We start from the raw sequence: 23,881 nt of genomic DNA on the forward strand, positions 1-23,881 counted from the left end.
GGCCCGAGGTCGGCCCGGCGGGACCGCAGGGCCAGATGCGGAACCAGACGCTTTTCGTTGGTTTCCTGGCAAGTGTGTGATTCTTTCGCTTTGGGGGTGCTTGCCGAAAACAACAAACCCAGTCGATTGGCGGAAGCAGCCACTGGGCACTGCTCCCGGATTTTTTCGAGGTTTGATCTGAAAAAGATTCACGGCAATTTGAGTTCAAGGAGATGAAACCACTCAGCATTTTCTTAGAAGTTTATTTTAGGGTCGGGGGCTTTCCTAAGGCATGATTTGAGTCACTTAATTGCAAGAGCAAAATCGAACTCTTTGTCTGGCTGCCCGGGACACCGACCCCAGTGTCCCCTCCTTGGCGAGGCTCGCCCGTGTTAGAATTCTACCCGTAGGTGCCTTCATCCAGACGAAAACGGGAAGGAAGACGTGCCCGTGTTTTTGAAGTGGACCGTGCGTTTCTGTTCCCTTTCACGAAGAGGCAGAAGGGACGGTGGTTTTACTTAAAAATGAAAACGTTTAAGTCAGGCACTCTGCTTTTCTTTCTGTTTTTTTTGTTTGTTTGTTTGTTTTTTGGTGACCCAAGTGGGTTTTTATAAAGGATAGAAGGAGTTTCGGGCGTTACTGTAACTGAACACAGTCACCCTCAAGGCACTGCAGAGAGAGAGAGTGAGCGAGAGAGAGAGAGAGAGACAGAGAGAGAGAGAGACCCAGCGGAGCAGAACCTCAGAGAGAGAGAGAGAGAGGCCCGGCGGAGCAGAACCTCAGAGAGAGAGAGGCCCGGCGGAGCAGGACCTCAGAGGAGCAGCTGGAAAAGAAAGGACACTCTGGTTTTCAAGAGTTAACCAACCTTTTCATTTGGGGGTTTTCGGTTTTCATTCGGTTGTCTGCAAAAGCTCTGAATGAGCATCAAGACACCCACGGGAGGCCCAGAAAAGTATAGCAGTTAAGAGATGACTCACTGGGAGATCAAACCACGATTGGGCTTCCTGTGGCTACTCTGATGTGGTTTGATTTGTGGTAGAACACAAGAATGACCTCGATCACTAGCAAGGTTATAAGGGAGAGTTTCTGGCCAACAATTTGGAAATTGGAGACTTGAGTCTAATGAGAAAGAGCTGGAAGTCTTTGTCCGTAGACCCTGCCTCTCTCCCTCTACCTCCGGGAAGAAGAGGCTGGGGACCCTTCTCAAGGGAACAAATGTCCAGAGGTCCCTCTGCAAATGCCCAGCCTAAGGAGACTGACACTCCGTAGGACCGGCTGACCAAACAGTCTCTCATTGGGGTAGGAGGGTGACACTTTCACTTGGACACCCCCCACCCCGCAACATCCTTGAGCCCTGCCCATGCCTGTTACACAACATCTTAAGCAAGAACAAAAAATCATGGCAACTGAGAATCTAGCTTCTCTTTCCTATTCTCACTAACACATCCGGGAGAAACTTGGCATTGCCAAAGGGAACGGGGCTATAAACCAGGGGTGGGGGAACCGCAAGGAAAATTAGGAATGAATACCCCATACAAAATTGATTCTATTTACTAGCAGACGGTTCTGACTTGTCTTTTCACTTCCACCCTTGTTCTCCCTTCCCTGTGTAGCAGAAGTTTGTAGAGGAATATCCATGTTTATGTATAACAATAGGGGCCCCCTGGGGTTGGTGTTAATTTCCAGGAGAGCCTTGGAAGGAAGCAGTCAGGCTCAGAGACACCCCCTCTGACCTTGGAAGTGAGGCAAAGGTCTTTTCCTCACTTGTTTTTAACCTGCCTAGTTACTTAACCAGGGTAGAACTGCTATTGTGAGGTCTCAGACTAACTCTTACACAGGAGTAGAAAACCCCATCTTTCTCCCAAGGAGGGATGAAATAGCACAGATTTATAAAGGACCCGTCAGCCCAGATGTTGTCTGATTTATTGACTTTGGTGGGGAGTGCTGTGCTAAGCTTTTAACATGCTTGAGCTCACTTTATCTGGAAAAACAGCCAGAGATAGAGGCTTGACTGTGCACTGCAACCTTAGGTGCACTAAGATTTTGCTAGATAAAGGAACTAATGAGTCATGGAGCCTGGTTCTGGCACAGTCCTGAACCACCCTTTGTTTGTTCTTTCTGCAGTACCAGGAAGCCAGAGGTAGAGGTGGAGGAGTGGGCAGGGGATTTCCCAAGGTGGGACTGACATGCTGGGTGTGGGGATGGGAAGAGAACGCAGACATGAGTGGAAGCTGCTGAGAGGGCTCTTGAGATGCCTGATCCTGCCTGCACCATGTACAGGGAGTGGGAAGCCCTAAGACCTGGGTTTGACACCCAGCATTGCCACACAGAACCAAACTCACTGACTCAATGCCAATTCATAGGACCCTATTGGACAGGGCAGAACTGCGCCCATGGGTGTCCAAGACTGTAATTGTTCATGGGCGTAGAAAGCCCCATCTTTTCCCTGAAGAGCAGCTAGTGGTTTTGAACTGCTGACCTTGAGGTTAGCAGCCCAACGTATAATCACTATGCCACCAGGATTCCTCCTACACACTCACAAACCCTAATCCTCTTGGGCGTTCAATGCCCACTTTGCCTGCCTCGGGTAGTGGGTAACATGCTCTATGAATTATGCAGGCAGCATATGTGTGCATCATATTGTTAGAGCAGGGAGCTAATGTCATGTGTCCTGTGTTAGTCTGGGTAGACCAGAGAAACAAATTCATAGACACTCATGTATATAAGAAAGAGGGTTATATACAGGAGCAATTGAGTATTGAGAAAACATCCCATAATTCCAATATTGGCCCATATGTCCGATACCAATCTATAAAGTCCTCTTTAGACTCACAAAATACATGCAATGATGCCGAATGCAGAAGGATCAAAGGCCAGTGGGAAGTCTTGTGGATTCAGCGACTTGTAAGCATTTCAGTGCTGGCAGGGGCCTCTACGTGGCTCCTCCAGTTCCCAGGGCACGGGGTCTATCAGCATAGTGCCATGTGTCTTCTCAGTAGAGCATCTCCAAGGGAGTGAACAGAGAGAGAGGTGTCTTCCACCTACAAGGAGAAAAGTACAGGAGTTCCCAGAATTCTCAGAAGGTCATGCCCACATAGAGGCCTCATTGTCTATGACCCTATTGACAGAAAACTCCACCCCTTCACTCATAATCCTCTCAAATTAACAACCCTAGATTATGTAGCTACCACAGGTCCCTTCTAATTTCTCAGCCTTGGCTCTATCATTTGTGCGCAGGCAGCACAGATCCAGATTCTAGAGCAGTGGTTCTCAACCTTCCTAATGCCATGACCCTTTAGTACAATTCCTCATGCTGTGGTGACCCCCCAGCCATACAATTATTTTCGTTGCTACTTCATAACGGTCATTTTGCTACTGTTATGAATCGGGCGACCCACAGGTTGAGAACCACTGTTCTAGAAGCTCTTCCTTGTCCTTAAGGCTCTGTTCACAGCAGTGTGTGGCAAAGCAAGTTAAACCAAGCAAACCTAACTCGCTGCCATTGAGCTGATTTGAACTGAAGCAACCCTATAGGACACAGTAGAAATGTGCCTTTGGGTTTCTAGGACCAAATCTATGAGACAAGACATCCTCATCTTTCTCCCGCTGTAAGCAGGTTAGTTAACAATATCAGTCTTCTCTGTTGCCATACCAAAATTGATGTCTGATTTCACCTTTGTAGAACTTACTGAATATGTTCAGTTTTCAAAATAAATCAATGTTTTCCTACTATTGGCTTATTACAGTTTCATGACCAAAATTAAAAGTCACACTTGTCTTGTTCACATCAGCAAGTCAAACTTTTAAAATATTGTGTTTTGAGTGAAAGTTGGCAAAGCAAATGATTTCATTCAATTCATACACGTTTGTGAAATTGATTACAATTCCTACAACATAATAAGACTCTTCCCATTTCCCCAGGGTGTCCCAATGCCTTCATCTTTTGATCTCATAAAGTTGACTATCTAAGGAATTGTATCTCCTGCCTGTTGTCTGGCTGAAAGTTGAGTCCAGCAGTTCCAGGTTTGAAGGGTGTCTGAGGGCCATGATCTCGGAGGTTTCACTAGTCTATCAGATCAGTAAGTCTGGTCTTTTATAGGTTTAGCTTTTGTTCCACATATTTCCTCCCAGTCTCTCCAGGACCTCCTACTGTGATTCCTTTCAGAGCAATCAGCAGTGGCAGCCAGGCACCATCTAGCTCCTCTGGTCTCTCAGCCCATCAACTTTTTGAGGAATTGTTTCCATGTATCTTTGATCTTCACTTCTCTTGGCTCCAAATGGGAAGAGACCAGTAGTTGCCACTTAGATGGGACTCAGATAGTTTTCAGTGGTAGCACACACCCTTTCTTGTCCTGTTATCATTAGCTTTATTTTAAGGCCTATTTCTGGATAGAAAAGCTCTGGCTCATTTTGCAATACATTACACAGAGTAGTTCACCTGTACTTGAACTGAGGGAGAAACATATTTCCGTTAGAGGATCTTAGGATGACCTTGTATTCCACCCAGAGAAAAGTCAGGGCATTTAACTGCCTCCAAGGGAGGGCAGGGTCGAGTAGTTTTACTAGTGGCCCTTTATATCTTAAGTCACATATTAGCTTGCCTACTTAAAATGTAGTATTTTAAAATAAATGCTTAAATAAATAAATGTGTAACATCAATCGCTACCAGATGCAGTGTACAACTGCTGAATTGTAAGATGCTTTCTAGAATTTGGAAATGCACACGCAACTTGAGTTTCACTGCAGTTGGAACTTCCGTTGTGTGGAAAACAAGGAGCCTTGCAGAACCGAAGGGAAGGTCTGTAAGCCGCAGTGGCTTCTGAGTCCTGGTGTTACCTCTTTTCTCCCCTTCCCTGGGAGGAGCCGAATCTTTGCCCTGAGGCCTATAAAAGGACACATATCTTCTTAAACAGGCAGTTGTTTATTTGGCTGATGTTACATCAGAGGCTCTAATCCTCATTGTTTTAAATGACTGTAAATGGGGTTTATCTTCTCATAGCTCACATCCTCCTTGGCAACAACATCTCTCCCTGGAAGGGTGCTTATGCCTTACACTAAACGCGCCTGATAAAGGAGCCCTGGGGGCAGGGTGGTTGGTTATGCATGGCACTTTCAACTGCCTTTTCAGGAAAAAAATAAAAAATTACTCAGAACCCCCTGGCTATTGAGAACTTTTATATTCTGGCCCATAATCTAGGAGAAAGTCTAAGTAGGTGCTTTTACAGTGCCCCCACCCTCACCCACAGGGACGGTTTTACCCTGTCCTGTTTGATGGCAGGGAGTTTGGTGTATTGCTTTGTTTTGATGCCCTGCAAAGGCAGTAGAAGCGGACGCTCTGAGAGCCAATTGTGTGGCCCTCACGTAAGCGCTAAGCCCAGAGAGGAGCCCCAAGGTGAGATGAGGCTGGAGGGCTGGCTCCCTGGGCATCCCAAGGTTTGGTGACTTGTCCAAGGGTTTTTCTAGGGGAAAATCGGATTAGTATTCCTGAAATCATTCTACCTGCCCTAGCAGGACTGTCAGAGTGTAGCTCAGGCCTGGGAGGACCCAGCGGAGTGACAGCTGAAGCTGAAGCCCCGCAGAGAGAAGTGGCGCCTCACAAAGCAGGAAGAAAGGCCATGTGCGTTGTGATTTCCCTGCAGCACCTGGGTAGTCAGGGAGGAGCAAGGTGCGGCCAGGGTTCTGACTGGCACTTTATCACTGGAGGAAGTGAGGACTTAGCAGATGTTAGTTTGTTTGTTTGTTTGTTTGTTTGTTTGTTTGTTTTCTACCCAACCCCACCCCACCCCAATTATATTGTTACATTTCTTTAAAACGTGCGCATGTGGATCAGTATTTCCCGCCGTGGACAGGACCAGCCTCTCATGAACGCTGGAAGATCGGGGGTGGGGCCACTGCAAAAGCACCTACTTCGACTTTCTCCTAGATTATGGGCCAGAATATAAAAGTTCTCAATGGCCAGGGGGCTCTGAGTAATTTTTTTTTTTTTCTGAAAAAGCAGCAGTAGGCCTAATAAATTTGGGAGCCTATGATCTGGATAAATGAGCTTCAAGCAATAAAGATGCAGCTTAGAAATGGTCTCTGTGTACAGCTTGTCCCTGCAGCTGTCAGTAAGGCATCAATATTTAAGTGAACGTAATTAGCCTTACATGACTGCGTGCCATTCAAGATCAAAGAGACTGGGGTTATCGTTGTAAAGTTGCTTAGGTTTTTAGTATTTTCTGCTTTCTTTGCAATTAAGGTTTTTCTGTTTTGTTTTGTCATTGTCTGTTTCTAGTTTATGTTTTGAATGACTTTCTGTATATGAGATACAGGATAGGTAAATCTAAAGAGACAGTAATAATAATTCCCTAGGGGCCTGGTAGGGGAGGTGGGGGTGGGAGTATGGGGAGCTAATGACAATGACAAGAAGACAATATTCTGACATTGACTGCAGTAATGATTACACTGTTCTTCTGAATATGATTCAACTCTTAAATTGTGTGATATGTGCATTATATGCCAATAAAACCATTTTAAAAAGAAAGGAAACAAAAGGGGGTTATTACAACTGTAAACCTTTTCTATTTTCCTAGAGGGAAAACAATTGACTCCATGTGGCTTTTATTTTGTATGGACTAATCTTAACTTTCCAAATGTCATTTATTTCCCTTAAGATACTCCATCGCACTTCTACTAGGATCCCTTCAGGACCAGTGGTGTGAGTGGCAATACGGGGAGGATAGAGGGAGAGTGGGTTGGAAAGGGGGAACCGATTACAAGGATCTACATGTGGTCTCCTCCCTGGGGGATGGACAACAGAAAAGTGGGTGAAGGGAGACGTCAGACAAGGCAAGATATGACAAAATAATAATTTATAAATTATCAAGAGTTCATGAGGGAGGGGAGAGAGGGGCAAAAATGAGGCGCTGATGCCAGGGGCTTAAGTGGAGAGCAAATGTTTTGCGAATGATGAGGGCAATGAATGTACAAATGTACTTTACACAATTGATGTATATATGAATGGTGATAAGAGTTGTATGAGCCCCTAATAAAACGATTAAAAATAATAATACTTCTCTAGATTTATACCGTGAAGGGCCCCAGGATAGTGTCCTGTCCCCACAACTTTATCCTCAGTGTACTCAGCACTCCACACTTCCTCTCCTGCGTGCAGGAGGGCTAAATCCTATACAGAATGTGGTGTGGATTTTTTTTTTAACTAGGTAAAGAGAAAACAACCAAACCAACTTGCTGCCATTGAGTCAATGCCGACTCACGGCAACCCTGTAGGACAGGGTGGAACTGCCCCCGTGAGTTTGGGAGACTGTAACTCTCTGTGGGAGGAGAAAGCCTCGTTTTTTCTCCCAGATAGAGCAGCACAGTGAAAGTTAAGAAAGTTACTTTCAGTCCATATGTATTCTCTTAGCAGTTCGCTGCCAGATCACATCTGTTCTCGGAAATAAGATGCTGCTCTTTTTGCTGTTGTTGGTTCATAGAGGTTTCTTTGTTATTAAACCTCATAACATATACATACACTTGTTTAGAGGTAAAGTCTTTGTTTTAAAATGAGGATGAATGATTTCTAGTAGAAAGTATTGTCTCCCTTCAGCCCCTATCTTTCCAAACCCAGAGAACCCCGCTGCTTACAGTTTCTAGTGAGTTATGTGTGCATATACACACCGGGTACACACCTGGTCTCACAGTACTACACTGTTCCTCATCGGGTTAGATTGTCCCATTACAATGCAGTCCTGACTCCTAGTCCCATCCCCTTTTCCTCTTGGGTGGTTGATCCTTATTTGCAGGAGCCCCTTTTAAAATAGCTCTTCTCACATGCAAATGTATTTCCTCCTAGGTGTATTGCACCAGTTCTCAACCTTTCACAGGGGTCTCTCGATTCATAACAGTAGCAAAATGACAGAGATGAAGTAGCAATGAAAATTATTTCATGGTTGGGGGGTCACCACAACATGAGGAACTGTATTAAAGGGTCACGGCATTAGGAAGGTTGAGAACCACTGGTCTACTGGCTTTTAACTTTAAGAGAGCTCTCTTAGTAGGTTAGAAAGAAAACCAGGCATCATCTCTCTATGAATAATTGATTTCCTTTTGTAGAAAATGATGAGCCTCCACTCAGCAAGGCGGGACAGGATGTGGTTGTGCATCTGCCCACGGATGGAGTGACTCTGGATGGCCGAGAGAGCACGGATGACCACGCCATCATCCAGTATGAGTGGACGCTGCTGCAGGGCGACCCCTCGGTGGACATGAAGGTAATTGCCATTGTATGTGGTGACTGAATGTGCCCGTGATGAGTAATGGCCTTCCCTTTGTGTTCCCAAATGTCTGTTAGCTACCAAAGCCCAATCCCCTGCCATCAAGTCTGTTCCAACGCCTAGTGGCCCCATGGGCCATGTAGAGCTGTCCTGCAGGGTTCCTGAGGCTATAGCCATTACACAAGCAGGTGGAGTGTCTCTCCTGCTGTGAGCAGCTGCTGGCTTCAGACCACCAGCACTCAATCCATGAGGAGGGATGAAAAATGGGAAAAGCATAAAATGGGTTATTTTTTTTTTTAATTTGACTCAATATAATATATTTTTCTAGTGAGTAAACAGTTACCCTGATAACTTAGTGTAACATTTCCATTTTTGAAAGTTTTAGTTGACTGTTCAGAGCACTAACCAAACCGAAAACCCAATCCCCTGCAGGCGAGTTAATTCTTATCATAACCCTGTGTAGCATTACCGAAGCTGGAAATCTTTCCTGGAGCAGACAGCCCATCTTCCTCCACTGGTGCTGCTGGTCAGCAGTCCCAACCCTTACCCGACAGCCCTGCTCCATTCCAGAGCACTTCAGAGAAAAAAAAAAGGGTCTTGGCTTTCTTTTCATGCTAGGAGCCCTGATGGTGCATTGGTTCAAGCACCCAGTTGTTAACCAAAAGGTCAGCCGTTCGAACCCACCAGCCATCTGTGGGAGGAAAGGATGACCATCTGCTTCCATGACGATTTACAGCCTTGGGAATCCTGTGAGGGAAGTTCTGCTCTGCCCTACAGGGTCACTATGAATCAGGATCAACAATGGATTGGGTTTGGGGTTTAGATCACAACCTGTCAGTGGGTTCATCTCTAGCACACTGGTTTCCTTCTGGGCGCCTGTTAGGGACTTCCTTTGAGCGTTTCTGGCGGCTCCCATGTGTCTGCTCTTCAGCCGCCTCCCCCACCCCGCCCCATGAATCCTTCATCACCCCTTGCTAAGTCCCTCTGCCATCAGGGGCTCAACAACATATGTTCACACTACACGTTTGTGGGGGAGCCATGCTTTCACCTATTGGAAGTTTCATTCTAACAGTAATTCGCCATTTATTTTTCTTTTTAAAATCATTTTATTGGGGGCCCGTACAACTCTTATCACGATCCATCCATCCATCCATTGGGTCCAGCACATTTGTGCTTTTGTTGCCATCATGATTCTCAAAACATTTTCTTTCTACTAATTCGTCATTTTTAAGGGGCCAGTTCTATGCTTTCTTTTCTTGCTCAGCCTGTTTCATACCCCAAATGTTTCTAACAGAAAAATGAGGACTCCCTCATACAATCGCCCCTCTGTCTGGCCCCCGCCCTGTCCCTCCCAGTGGTATCCAGTTGACAGGAGTGTTAATGGTCTCTTCCTTCAAGTTAGTGCTGACTTACATTAAACACTGAAAACCCAGCTTGATTTAGCTAGTCCCTTCTTCCTGTGAGGGGATGCCTTCGTGGTTCCATGTTGGGCTACTAACCATAAGGCCAGCAGTTCAAATACCAGCCCCTCCATGGAAGAAAGAGGGCATTGCCAACTCTTGTAAAGAGTTACAGTCTCTGAAACTCATAGGGGCAGTTCTACTCTGTCCTATAGGGTCGTTATGACTCAGAATTGACTGGATTGATGGTAGTGAGTTTGGTTTGGTTTGGGTCTTCCTGTTAGACCTGCAACTCCTCCCCAACCCCCAACCTGCTCTTGTTCACCCAAGTCACCTATTTTGTCCCACCCCTATCCCCACCTCTATATCCAGAGGATCCCTGGTGGTATAATGTTTTGTTGCGAACTGTAAGATCAAATCCACCAGCTGCTCCCAAAGGGAAAGATGAAGCTATCTGCGCCCATACAATTCACAGAAACTCAATAGGGACAGTTCTCGACTTTGTCCTGTTAGGGTCACTATGAGTCAGAAGTGACCGGATCGGATGGCAGTGGGTTTGGTCCTGTATTCCAAGGGGACCAACCACAACCCCCCATTTTCCTTTGTGCTTGGGACCCCTTGTCAACTGAGTTTCTCTCTGTTGCACTAGAGCAGCGGTTCTCAACTTGTGGGTCAAGACCCCTCTAGGTGCCAAACGATCCTTTCACAGGGGTTGCCTAAGACCATTGGAAAACACATAAATATCTCACAATATAAAATTTCATATTGTGATTAATCACTATGCTTTATTTATGTTTAATTATTTTCAAGTTGTAACAATGAAAATACATCCTGCATATCAGAGATTTACATTATGATTCGTAACAGTTGCAAAACTAATTATGAAGTAGCAACAAAAATAATTTTATGGCTGGGGGGTCACCATAACATGAGGAACTGTATGAAAGGGTCGCAGCATTAGGAAGGTTGGGAACCACTGCACTAGAGGTTGACCCGGGTTAAATGAAAGGTTGTCTGAAGCAGTGCTCCCTGCTGATAAGGAGAGGGTGCTTTCTGCCGCAGGGCTCAAGAGTGGCTTCCCGTGGCCAGGTCTCTCCGGACACAATGTGTTACAAGTCGGGCTGCTAGCCCCAAGGTCAGCAGCTGTTGTGTGGAGGAAAGATGCAGCTGTCCACTTCCATGACGATTTGCCGCTTCTGAAGCTTTCTGACTCTCTCTTCCAGGGTCTCTGTGAGCCAGGGTCGACTCGACTGGTTTGGGGGATAGCAAAATTGAAGGCGCCCTGGTGGTGCTGTGGTTAAGGATCGGACTGCCAACCGTAAGCTTGGGGGTTCACACCGATCCACCTCTATTGGATCACTTTGTGTTGGAATGGACCCGATGGCAGTGAGTTTGGGGTACAGTGAGATCAGATGTTTAAACTCAACCCCTAATGAGCAGCCTTGCCTAACTCAAGCTCTCTACCTTTCATTCGCATTAAAGATTAGCAACCCTTCTAGGGAAATAGCTAACACATGTTAGCCAAGAACCTATTCTATGCCCAGTACTGCACTACAGTAGGCACTGGGGCAAGCCAAATAGGGCCATACTTCCTTCCTACAAAGAGTCTCACAGCAAAGCCAAATCATAAGATACTTTCTCAACAAGCACCCCCTAGGGCTCTCTATATATTTAGTTCAAGTGGCTATTTACACCTGATACTTCTTGTGTCTGAGGGGAGCCCACGTGTCTCCATTCACCTCCCACTCCTATGTTCTGCTTCTGCTGAATGTTCCTCTGTTTGTTGGATTTTGCCTCCTGCAATTTGTATTCTTCCTATCCAGTATCAACTCTGGCCTCCCTCTCCTAAGACTCCTCCCAAAACTGGCACGTGGCTGACCTCGAAGCTTGTTAGGAGGGGAGGGAGAACAGTTACTGTGTCACATTGGCAAAGCAGTTAATATTGGCAATCTCTGCTTTTGGGTCTCTGACCATCCTCACCACCCAGGACCTCTTCCTGATCTGCCTCTCCCCTTTAGTCTCCCCTGCTCTCCACCACCTATCTGTGTTGACCCCTGCCCACTTCTTGTGTCCATGGTGAAATAAAGAGTCTACTCTTTGTCTTGCTTTACTTTAAGTCCATGCTCTGGGGACTCGCTTTTCGCGCCCACATTGTCATCGATGTGTTTGAAATACAACAAAAGTCAACATACAACTCTCCTCTAGTTCCTAAATGCTTCTCCCCCTCACTGTCATGATCCCAATTGATAGGAACTGGAAACACAGGGAATCCAGCAGGTTGGATGATCCCTTCAGGACCAGTGGTGTGAGTGGCGATACCTAGAGGGTGGAGGGAGGGTGGGCTTGAAAGGGGGAACTGATTACAAAGATCTACCTATAACCTCCTCCCTGGGGGACAGACAACAGAAAAGTGGGTAAAGGGAGACGTCAGACAGTGTAAGATATGACAAAATAATAATTTATAAATTATCAAGGGTTCATGAGGAAGGGAGAAGTGGGGAGGGAGGGGGAAAATGAGCTGATGCCAGGGGCTTAAGTGGAGAGTAAGTGTTTTGAGAATGATGAGGGCAATGAATGTACAAATGTGCTTTACACAACTGATGTATGTATGGATTGTGAAAAGAGTTGTATGAGTCCCTAATAAAATGATTAAAAAAAAAAAGAAATACAACAATCAAGGAGTGTCTCACCCTAGAAGGAATCCTGCTGCCAGTTTAATTAGGATACAGTTGTAGCCAACATCTTAGCTTCTAGTGTCTAGGGCTGAGCACTTTGCATGCATTGTGCAGGATGGCAGTTCTGATTAGTCTCTTACATTTAAAAGACTAGAGGAAGGAGGCAAATGGTAAGAACCAAGAGGGTAGCCACTTACTTTAAAAGTTGCGTATCGGCTGCATTTCAACAGGGTCTACGTTCTAGTTTAAGCAGGAATCTATGAGTGTTAACTGGCTGTTAATCTTTAATAAATTCTTAATGCAAGATGTCATATTTTCAGGCAGTTCACTAGATGACAGTGTACCTTATGAGTATTAAACAATTTATTTAAATGTGACATCAGAATGCAAAATAACGACATTTAGGTGCATGACACAGTACAAGGATGTTCAGGGATATTTGGAAATCAGGAATCAGTGATGAATTCGCATCCCTCAGATGCTTAAAAATGTTTTAACCAAAAAAATGTTTTAACAAGATGATTTTGGCATTCCATGTGGCACAGAAACTTACTAAAGGATGGGTATTGTTTGTACCAATAATTCCATTTATGTCCAGCAAAACCAACTGCACCCTGGCTTACCACCTATGTAATTACCTAATTAGAAGAAGAAAATTCAAGGAGACAAAACGTAGTGTCAACACAATTGTGAGCTGGGGAAGGGAGAAAGTGCACTTACTGTTTGCTGAACACCGAGTTTCCAATGGAGTGATGAAAAGTTCATGGTTAAACAATGCCACCCAAGTAGTAGTAGTAGTTGGTGTTGGTGTTAGATGCCAAGTCAGTTCCGAGCCATAGGCACCCTATGCACAACAGAATGAACCACTGCCCGGGCCTGTGCCATCCTCACAATTGCTTCTATACTGAGCCCATTGTTGCAGCCACTGTGTCAATTTCATCTCGTGGAGGGCCTGCAAACCATTAGCACCACTGACTTGTAATAAAATAGCAAAACTGATGTTGTATCTATTTTACCACAGTAGAAGTTAGGGGGTGGGGCCAGAGGCGGTAGGAGTTGGGAGACAGGGAAGTGAGATTTGGGTTTCATTTTCAAAGCTGAGTTGACAGGGTTTCCTGAAGGATTGGAGGGTGGATGTGAGAGGGGGGAAAGGGAGACAAACAGGACCCCAAGGTTTCAAGCCATTGATGTTGCCTCGTTTCCCATCCTTTCACCTGACTCCCTGATCTCTGCTGATTGTCCTCACGCTGGTGCCACCGTAATAGGAGCGTGGGTGTGCTGGCTTCTTAGGGCCCGGGGCCACTCAGAAGCGTTAAAATGATCAAAGTCATCGTAGCTCACTTTCTGTGGTAGACCTGTGGGTAGTCCATTCTGGCTCCATCCTGGGCCCTGCTTGACTGGTGGCAGGCTCTAGCATCAAGGCCTGAGATAAGAGCAGCAGTGAACGCTCCCTTGTGTGTCTTTGCAGTAAACCCGAGGTAACAAGGGCCTTCTCTGCTCCCTCTTCAGCTGATGCCTTCTGTGAGGCCAGGACGGGGTATCTTGCCATCGGGAGCTCTCATTCCTGCCACTGTCTCAGTGAGTGACAGTCCCTGTTCGAGGGTCCCATCCTGTGTGCACTAACCGGGAAGCGTCGTTCAGCTTGAGAGGGGAGTCCACCAGTGGGGTGGTGGAGTGTTTGGCACGCAGGATGGGCCAGGCCCTGCATTAGCTCTTCCCTAGGGGTTAACTTCCTGCAAGGCACATGCTGCTCTTACTTACATCTTCCAGGTGACGCAGCTGAGCCTTAGAGCGAGTCTGTGGCATAGACAGGGCCACACAGCTGATCCTCCGTGGACGGACACTTAGGCAGGTCGGCTGGACACCAGCCTGTGCCCCTAACCACTTGGTGGATCACCTGTCCCCGCTTGTCAAGTGCAAGGTTCCCCGGCCCAACTCTCCACCCCTCAGACTCTCTGAGGCTGGAGCCCACACACTTGTACCTCACCAAGAGCCAAAACAAGCATGTCTGTATCTCATTCTATCCACCACTAGCCTGCCAGTGTGTCGTACTGTGGGAGACATCAAGCTTGTTAAAGTAGCAGGGCCAGAAAGGAGATGGACTGAGATGGTGGCTGCAACAGTGGGCCCAGCACAGAAACAACTGTGAAGATGGCATGGGCCCGGGCAGTGTTTTGTTCTATTGTGGCTAGGCTGGCTGTGGGTCGGAACCGACTTGATGGCACCTAACAGCAACACCTGTTGCCCATGAACGATGGTAGGCATTCTGCCAGTGGGAGTTTCCTCTCCCCTAAAGCCCACAGGGACGGCTGCAGCTGGCCTGTAGGGCCCCTGGGAGTCAGAAGGGGCTCCATGGCAGTGAGTGATTCCTGGGAGATGGCTGTTTTAGCACGCCAGCCGTCTGTGCTTCCGCACACGCAGGAACACACACGCGGCTTCAAATGTCTGATCACCAGCATCCATTTGCAGAGAGCAATATCCAGATGAGTCCACTGAGACAAAGCAATTGCTGTAAAATAGAAATTAAGACAGTTAACAGGCACTCTGGTAGGATGGACTCTAAGGGACTGATCCTGCCACATCAGGATCAGGAAGCAGTTGAGTGCCAAGGCAGGGAGAGGAGGACGTGAGCAGTGCCACGGGTGGAGCTCCGGGTGTGAGTGGGCAGAAGTGAGACCCCCGGGAGCCTGGCTGGGCAGGACTGGTTAGGGGAGCTAGGAGCGAGGCCCAGACAGGGGCAGCGTCAGGAAGGTAAATGGGGCCAGCCCTGCTAGACACAGTACGAGAACCGGTGAAAACTAGCAATGGAAAAGGACGAATGCATACTACGTAGTTACGGATTTGACAGCTCAGTGGCCTTGGCTAGACCTGCTAGTGAACTTTGCCAGTAGAGTTTCATGGAGTCATGGGAAAGAAGTCAGCTGGGTGACATGGAGGATACATGGGAGAACAGGCAGTGGTGACGATTGACCAGCATGATGGACATCACTAATGTCCCCAAACTATCTCATTGCCATCGAGTCGGTTCTGACTCATAGCGACTGGTCCCGTGAGTTTCCAAGACTGCAACTCTTCATGGAAGTAGAAAGCCCTGACTTGCTCCCTAGATTGCATATGTTAAAAATGTTGGGAGACAAAAATTTTAGATATGTTACCATCAGTTAAAAAATAATAATTTATGGGAAATGAGGAAATGGAAATAGCAGCCCAAACCCAGCCCACTGCCATCAAATCGATTCTGACTCATGGCAACCAGAGACAACAGGGTGGAGTAGACAGCCCTTATGCTGTGGAGGAGCAGATAGATGGAGGCCAGAGAGTATCTGACTTGTCTGTTGTTAGGTCTTGAGAAACTTGTACGTGGAAATAGGAGAGTCTTTTGGAATAGAAATGAATGAAGGAGTCGGTGCTTTTCTAGCCAAAGTCAGATGGAGGGGTTGGTGAGGACTAGCCGGAGCACAGATTGTCCCGAGCGGGTGATGGGTGATCAAGCCACTCTCTCCGCCAGGACTGTGGTCCTCATCCCCTGCTAACAGAGGGGTCACTGCTGAGAAGAAATGGACCACGTGTTGGGGCTGGAGCTTGGGGAGGAGGACAAATAGAGATGATCCGTCAAGGGTATTGTCATCCCAGCTGAAACTGGAAGTCAGGCACTCGAGGTGAGGCCCAGCTGCTAAATCGGTGCATGGCGCTGGCACGGGAAGACAGGTCCTGGGGCCGCTCCAAGGATGCCACGGACTTCTGGCTTGGGCTCCTGCCGAGCTGTGTGCCTAAGGTCTCCTAACACCTGTGCTGTGTCCTGTTTGCCCGTCAGGTGCCGCACTCGGGGACGCTGAAGCTGTCCAACTTACAAGAGGGCGGATACACCTTGCAGCTGACCGTGACCGACACCGCGGGCCAGAGAAGCTCCGACAACGTCTCGGTGACTGTGCTGCCCACGGCTTCCTTCACGGAAGGTGAGGAGGAGGCCCCGCCCCGTGCAGGCCCCCAGGAAGGATGGTGTCCGATGGGCATTTTCCGTTTGGACTGCGCCTCCCGCAGGCACCCAATTTTATGTTGGCGGTTGTTGAGTGAGTCTGCTGAAAATACAAAATAAAAAACAGGCCCTGTTCTCTCTGGGGTTAAGTGGCCTTCCTGGGGACAGCCTCCCTGGGGATGCACAGTGACAACCCTTTGGGAGAGGCTGGACCCGAGGGACATTCCCACTTTTCTTGACTCCACTCTGCCGGGCATGGGTTTTGTTTAAAGGTGGTGTATGGGGGAGAGGGGAGAGGGGCTGGGGGTGGGGTGGGGTGTCTATTGATAGGTATATGCCAAGCATGCCATGGAGGAAAAATTCCAAAACTCACTGACTGCTGAGAATCCACGCCGGCTCCTACAGGAGGGCAGGGCTCGTGGCAGCGAACTGCAGACCTGCAGACCTCGTGGGCTGTACACTGCGGCTCCCTGCGCTGAGGAATCCTTATAAAACAAATGAAACTACATGAAGCACACGTGTTCGTTGGAAAGTACTATTGAGAATTTTTCATAGGCCCTTTACTAACAGATGTGCCAATAAAATCTTTGTAAAATATCTAAGAGGGGTCTCATATTAGCTGATAGGGTTAAAGCAACCAGGGGATCCGTTATATGGAAGCTGGAAGCATTAAAGCCGGGGCGATCTTGCCTGGGGAAACCCTCACACCATTGGCTTCTGGGGCATTTGAGTTTCCACGGCCACAAGAGGAGACTTTAAAGATCAGGCATGTGTGTTCATCCTCTTTCCGTTTGGGAGGCTACAAACCCAAATCAGGGCGCGGGCTGTAGGGGTGCCCCGGGACCCTGCTTGTCTGTAGCCTCTACGTTCATTGGTTTGTAGACAAACCAACCTCACCTACTCACTTCCCTCTCTGGGTGTCTGTGTCTACTCTGATTTTTTATAAGACGCCACTCAAAAGGGATAAGGTTTAGGAGACATCCTTCTCCATATGCCCCCACCAACCTATCAACAACCACCTGTTTCTAAGTGGAATCACATTCACAGGTGCAGGGGAGGGGGCTGCAGCCTCTCTTTGGGGAGCAATTCAACCCATAGATGGAGAAGGGCGGACTCTGGTTAGCAGCCCAATATGTTACCCTCTACACCACCATGAAAATCATAAATGGAAATTCTTGTTTGCACCATGGGTCTCCATGTGGTTTTGTTAGGTACGCAGGTTGATGAAAGCTAACAACAGCATCCATAGGACCTGGCAGCCTTGAACATAGACCTTCTACAGGGAGACAGACCATGATAAGCTGCATGCAAAAGGTGGTGGACTACTTGTCCAGCCTAAGTTTAAGCTAACGGTGGGCAGCAGGGTAGTGACTGAACATGAACCAGCCAACCATGCAGTTCTGGTCCACATCAGCGTGGAGTCACTGGCAGTCGAGAATTCATGCAAACAGCCTGGGTCTGACCAGGGCCTGCTGATTTACTTAGGTTTCACAGTAGAGCCAGGCCTTGGACTGCACAGTCACAGAATGTAGAGGTGGCTACTGTTTTTACGTATGCTGTTACTACAATAAACAGGGAGCGCCAGGCATGCTGGACACTCTCGCGCCAGTAGAAACACTGCCTGGCTTCAGGCCATGTCACCCACCAGCACCGCACCAACTTGCCTAGGGCTCAGTGCTAGCCTGGGCAGGGGCAGGGACTATCCCACGTGTCAACTCTGGGAGGAAAATGCTCATGCGCTGCAGCCCTCAGGGGAAATGAAAGATGCCCGTCACCCTCAATGGAAGCTTCAGGGACCAGGGTACCTGCCAAGGTAGAAAGCCCCACCCAAGCACCAAGATAAGCAGGTGGCATTTGTTTGCCTAGTTCATTTACTCAGGCCACTGTTTCAGGCTCCAAAGGTACATTGCCAGCAATAAACATCTGGCCCTTTACCAAGATGATGACAAATGTGTTTGAAGGAGCACAGAGTCATGAATCAGTTGTGGTCACTCACCGGCCATTCATGTTACCCTCGGAGTAGGTGCCTTATGTCGAACACAAGAGAGGCTCGTGGACACTAACTGCCCCGTGGAATCTCTTACTGGTCACATTAAAATAACATGCAATGGAGTAAGGCTGAGAAAAAAAGACACTGAAAACCAGAGGTGGAGTCAGGGTATCTCTCTCCTCTCAGTTATATGCATTGACCTCGCAATTAATGACACAGCTGTAACGGTAACCAAGGGTGATCCCTTTTAGGGTAAAGAGACAAGCAGATATCCTTTGTGAATGAAGAAAACTGTGCCTCAAGTCCAGAAACCACAGAATGACCATGACCCAATAGCTACTAGATTGGGACCTCACATGGTTCAGTATTTCCCATGTAAGCCAACATCTTGGCCTTGGTACGCTTTTGGCTTGGTGGGTGCTGCAAGCACTGTGCAAAGATTAGCTAGCTTAAAGAGCTCACCTTCCATAAGTTCTATTAAGCAAGACCGAAGCTCATGAAGATGAGTTTATGGAATTAATCATAACCAGGGACAAGTCTTGGATCTACCAAGATGATCCAGAGAGCCAAGTCTAATCAAGATGGTGGCTTCCAGCGGATCTGCTGGGCCAGTTAAATTCAAGGCAGAAAGGTCAGCTTCAATGGTTATTGTGCCTGTATTTTAGTATCCCAAATGGGTAATCATGACAGATCGCCTTGAAGTAAATGGGAGCTTATAATGAAGAAGTCTTAAGGAAATTGAAAGATGCATTGGTGAGAAAAAGGCCAAGGAAGTTAAGGATTGAGGATTTTTTATTTTTTAATGTATCATGGCAATGCACAAGGGCTGTCCTACAAGGATTTCATTGGAAAATTGCACCCCATCTGCCTGACAGCCCCGGTCTTGCCCCTTCAGCCTTCTTCTTATTCCCAAACTCAAAGAACAGCCCACAAGAACACGTTTTGAGTTCCTTAAGGATGCCCAAACTGCTGCTTTGATGTGGTACAAATTGAAGCATGCGGAGTTCTTGCAGAAGGTTTAGAGACATGGAAACCCCACTGTCAGACTGCCTAGACTTAGAGGGAGGAGGTGTGGCAAAGAGCTAGCTTCACATTTTGTTTAATAAAGGTTTCTGTGATGTGCGGTTTGTTTATGGACAGGATGCCTGAAGGTCTGCTCTCGCTACCACTTCTTCTGTGACGACGGCTGTTGCATTGACATCACTCTGGCCTGCGATGGAGTGGAGCAGTGTCCTGATGGGTCTGATGAGGCCTTCTGTCAAAACCGTGAGTGAGCTGTCGCCAGTGTTCGGGCAAAGCAGAGGCAGGGAAAAGGTGGTAGGAGGGGTGGCTGTGTTCTTTTTAATGAAGTGAGAACTTCATATCTTCCCTACCGCCCTGCTCTTCCCTGGTTTTAGGTTTAATTTTATATGGGAAAGTTGTGCTGTAAATAGGAAGCCACTGTGAGCCTCTGAAGAGCAATGGTGGCACAGAGGTTACACGCTCAGCTGCTGACTGAAAGGTTGTCGGTTCAAACCCATCAATCAGCTGCTCTGCCCTGCAAAAGAAAAGGCCTGGTAGCCTGCTACTATAAAGCTCTCAGCCTAGAAACCCTATGAGGCAGCTCCCTCTGTCCTCTGCGTGTCCACTCAGCCACACAGCAAAGACAGTGAACCTCCGGGCTAAGTTTTGGTGTTGCCTATCGTTTTCGCTTTTTACTCTCTTTTTCAATTTTCCAAAAGATTCTTCTTCAACCTAAAACAAAACAAAACACCGTATGCCTTCTCCTGTCTTAAAATGTGAAGTGACTTAGTCTTTGGTGGTGATCATTTTCGAGAATGGTTGTGGCATACCAGAGTATGGGAAATGAGTCTTTGTTGTCTCAGTCTTTTGTAGTGAATTGGGTGAAGGCTTCCAGAGCAGATCATCAGGTTTACTTGCAACCATTCATGTGTATTTGGGTCATCTCATTGATGGCCATCCCCAACACCATGCGGGACATCCTACCTCCTCCTCATGTTTCCTACCTCCACTGTCCCTTCTCTCCTCCCTTTCTGAACTTTGTCCTTGGGCAAATGTTGACGCCCTGATCTCAAATGGTAGATGATTCTAAGGTGTCCATACCTCACTAGGGCTCTTGCTCCCCTTCTAGACCTGCCTATTTGGCCGAATATTGAGGCACAGAGGTGAGTTCAGTTCCAGACCTGAAGACCATAGTCTCGGGAGTCCCATGAATCTCTGTCCAAGTGCCATCTACACACAGATGAATATTCAGAGAGAAAAAGAGCCACATAAAGTTTAATGAAGTGCTCCTTTGCAGGAGGATACAAAATCTCAAAACCATAGGTTTTGAGTCTTGTCTTGGTCAAGTTCTTTATGTGTGATGTTTGGAAAGTTAATTTGAGCAACAAAGACCAGATCACCATTTGGAAGTAGTTGTTAGGTGCCTTGAGTTGGTTCCGACTTGTGGTGAAGCCGTGTATGACAGTACATGAACTCCATCGCCAAGCACACAGAGGCACACCACTCTGCCAAGAAGTTTCCTGCCCAAAGGCGCTCGGATCTCTAACTCCGAGGGTTGGCTCCCAAGCTGTCTTACTTACTGTTCTCAGCTTCTGTGCTGCCAGTTCTCTGCTGCTGCTTCTTGATGTCTGCACCGTCTCATGAGACTGCTCTCCTCACTTCCTTCTGAGACCTCACTAGATTGCCTTTTGCATCCATAAGTCCACCAGCAGTCTCTTCAAGGCAATATAGGCTTTTACAATGTTGTTGTTAAGTGCTGTCAGGTCAGTCTGGACACATAGCAGCCCTTTGCCCAACCCTGCACCGCCTTCACAACCATGCGGTTTGAATGCTTCGCTACAACTACAGTGTCAATCCGTCTCGTAGAGGTTCTTCGTCTTTACTTCCTCTGCTTGACCAACCAAGCAAGATATTCTCCAGGGCCTGGTCCCTCCTGATAGCATGTCCAAAATATGTGAGAAGTCTTACCATTCTCCCTTCTAAGGCGCATCCTGCCTGTCCTTCTTCCAAGACAGATGTGTTCATTCTTCTGGCCAAGTCCGTGATATATTTCACACTCTTTGTGATCATGGAAATTCAAAGGCATCGATTCTTTTTTCGTCTTCCTTATTCACTGTCTACCTTTCGTACGCACATGAGGCTGTTGAAAATACCAAGGCACAGAGCGGCATCTTTGCTCTCTATCACTTTAAAGAAGTCTTTTGCGGCAGATTTTCCCAATGCAGTACATCGCTTGTTTTCTTGGCTGTGCTTCCATGGTTGTTGATTGTGGATCCAAGTAAAATGAAATCCTTGACCAAAATAGTGTTTTTCTGTGTTCATGATGTTGCTATTGATCTACTTGTGAGTTTTTAAAATTCTTGTTGCGGTTTAATCCATACCGAAGGCTTTTATCTTCATTAGTAAATCCCCTTTCAGCAAGCAGGGTTGTATCATCTGCTTATCACAGGCTGTTTATGACTCTTCCTCTAATCTTGATACAGAGTACTGCATATAATCCAGCTTCTCGGATTATTTGCTTAGCATACAGATTGAATAAGTACAGTGAAAGAATATATCCCTAACACATTATTTTCCATAGTATCTTAAAGGCCATCTAACCTTTTACTATTTGGCATCTTATAAATGCTTCTGACCTCTACCCATCTCCTAATTCTCCAGCAACTTGTACATTTTAGGTATCTGTTAGAGCTGTACCCCTCTCCTGGTACCAAAGCCTGCCTTATTACCTAGTACCGCTATAACAGAAATACCACAAGTACATGGCTTTAGCAAACAAACCTATTCTCTCCTAGTTCTGGGAGCTAGGAGCGCAAATTCAAGTTGCCAACTCTGGGAGAAGGTGTCCTCTGTGTGTCAGCTCTGGGGGAAGGCTCTTGTCTTCTTCCAACATCTCGGGCCAGCATTCATGGGAGATCTTCGTGTATCTTAGCATTTGAAGATTAGATAGTATTTCATGGTATATCTTACATGGAAGGGCTATGGTTTCATTGCAATTTTAATGGTTGTGTTTGTCTGGGTAGATTAGAGAAACAAATCCAGGGAGACTCCTATGTGTATAAGGAAGAGCTTTATATCAAAGAGTAATTGTATATTAAGAAAACATCCCAGCTCAGTCCAAATCAAGTCCATAAGTCCGATATTAGCCTATATATCCAATACCAGTCTGTAAATTCCTCTTCAACACCTGCAATGAGGCTCAGTACAGGAAGATCACAGGCCAATGGGTGGAAAGTCTTGTGGATCCAGTGGTGATAGAAGCATCTTAGCTCTGGCATGCGTTTCCAAGTGGCTCCTCCAACTCCAAGGCTCTGGCTGCCCTCAGCACAGCTCCATGTGCCTTGTCAACAGGAATGTCTTGCAGGGAAAGAGTGTGGGTCTGGCCTCCAGTGAACTATTTATCTCCTTCGTGCCTCCAAATAAGGTCATCAAGCTGTGACCTGATTGACAGGCTAGACTCCACCCCTTTGCAAGTTGACAGTAGATTATGTAACTGCCACAGTGGTCTCAGTTGCAGTTCAGAAAAGAAATCCAGAACTAACAATAGCTCTTCTGCTCCTCAGTAAACCTTGGCCGCAAGATGGTGACTCACGTGGCAGCTGATCCTACCCAGACAAGAACCACAGGACTGAGTGAAGGAGCAAGGGGCCTCTCCTTGTTGGAAATGAACCAGAAAGCCACAGCCCCAAATCAGCCACTGGCAGTATCAAACACAGAGAAGAAGAATGATTCCATATCTCGGGGGCCAGAGGGTGAAGTCAGGCCTGTTCTGCCAGGTAAGGACTTGGGGTCCAGGAGCTGTTCACCTCCTGCTCGGTAGCTAACCTGTCTGAATATGAAGCTTGTATTTGAAGAAAATGGAGCCCTGGTGGTTATAGTGATTTATGTGTTGGGCTGCTAATAACAAGGTCAGCAGTTCTAACAGTAAGCTGTTCCTCAGGCAAAAGAGGAGGTTTTCCTAAAAGATTTACAGCCTTGGAAACCCAAAATGGCAGTCCGACTGTCCTGTAAGGTTGCAATGAGTCAGAATTGACTCAAAGGCAGTGGGTTCACTGTTTGAGCTTATTTGAAGAAAAAGTTACCACTGAGCGCACTAGTGGCAACCCCATATATGCCAGAGTAGAGCTCTGTGCCACGGGGTTTGTAGGAGCTGATTTGGGGGGTTGGGGGAAAGGATTGCCTGGAGAAATTTCTTTTTTTAATCATTGTATTGGGGGCTCATACAACTCTTACCACAATCCATAAATCCATCCATTGGGTCAAACACATTTGTCCATTTGTTGCCATCATCATTTTCAAAACCTTTTCTTTCTACTTGAGCCCTCGGTATCAGCTCATTTTTCTCCTCCTTTCCCCACCCTTCCTCCCTCATGAACCCTTGATAATTTATAAATTCTTATTTTTTCATGTCTTACACTGTCTAATGTCTCCCTTCATCCACTTTTCTGTTGTCCATCCCCCTGGGAAGGGGTTATAGGTAGATCATTGTGATCGGTTCTCCCTTCTCCCCGCACATTCCCCTTACCCTCCTGGTATGGCTACTCTCAATATTGGTCCTGAGGGGTTTATCTGTCCTGGATTCCCTGTGTTTCCAGCTCTTAGCT

At 46.9% G+C, this 23,881-nt stretch overlaps 1 protein-coding gene across 1 annotated transcript in view; it reads left to right on the forward strand.

The window, feature by feature from the left end:
- The window catches only part of LRP11 (LDL receptor related protein 11), a 51,846-nt gene that overhangs the window by 988 nt on the left and 26,977 nt on the right, over positions 1-23,881 (forward strand). The window contains exons 2-5 of the mRNA XM_045294566.1: positions 8,074-8,231; positions 16,124-16,265; positions 19,416-19,541; positions 22,841-23,053. Of these exons, the coding sequence (XP_045150501.1) occupies positions 8,074-8,231; positions 16,124-16,265; positions 19,416-19,541; positions 22,841-23,053 (639 nt within the window). The remainder of the gene's footprint in view (positions 1-8,073; positions 8,232-16,123; positions 16,266-19,415; positions 19,542-22,840; positions 23,054-23,881) is intronic.

Source organism: Echinops telfairi, unplaced genomic scaffold, assembly GCF_000313985.2.
Source record: "Echinops telfairi isolate 266 unplaced genomic scaffold, ASM31398v2 ScPeMD7_3533;HRSCAF=4204_0, whole genome shotgun sequence".
Classification (NCBI taxonomy): domain Eukaryota; kingdom Metazoa; phylum Chordata; class Mammalia; order Afrosoricida; family Tenrecidae; genus Echinops; species Echinops telfairi.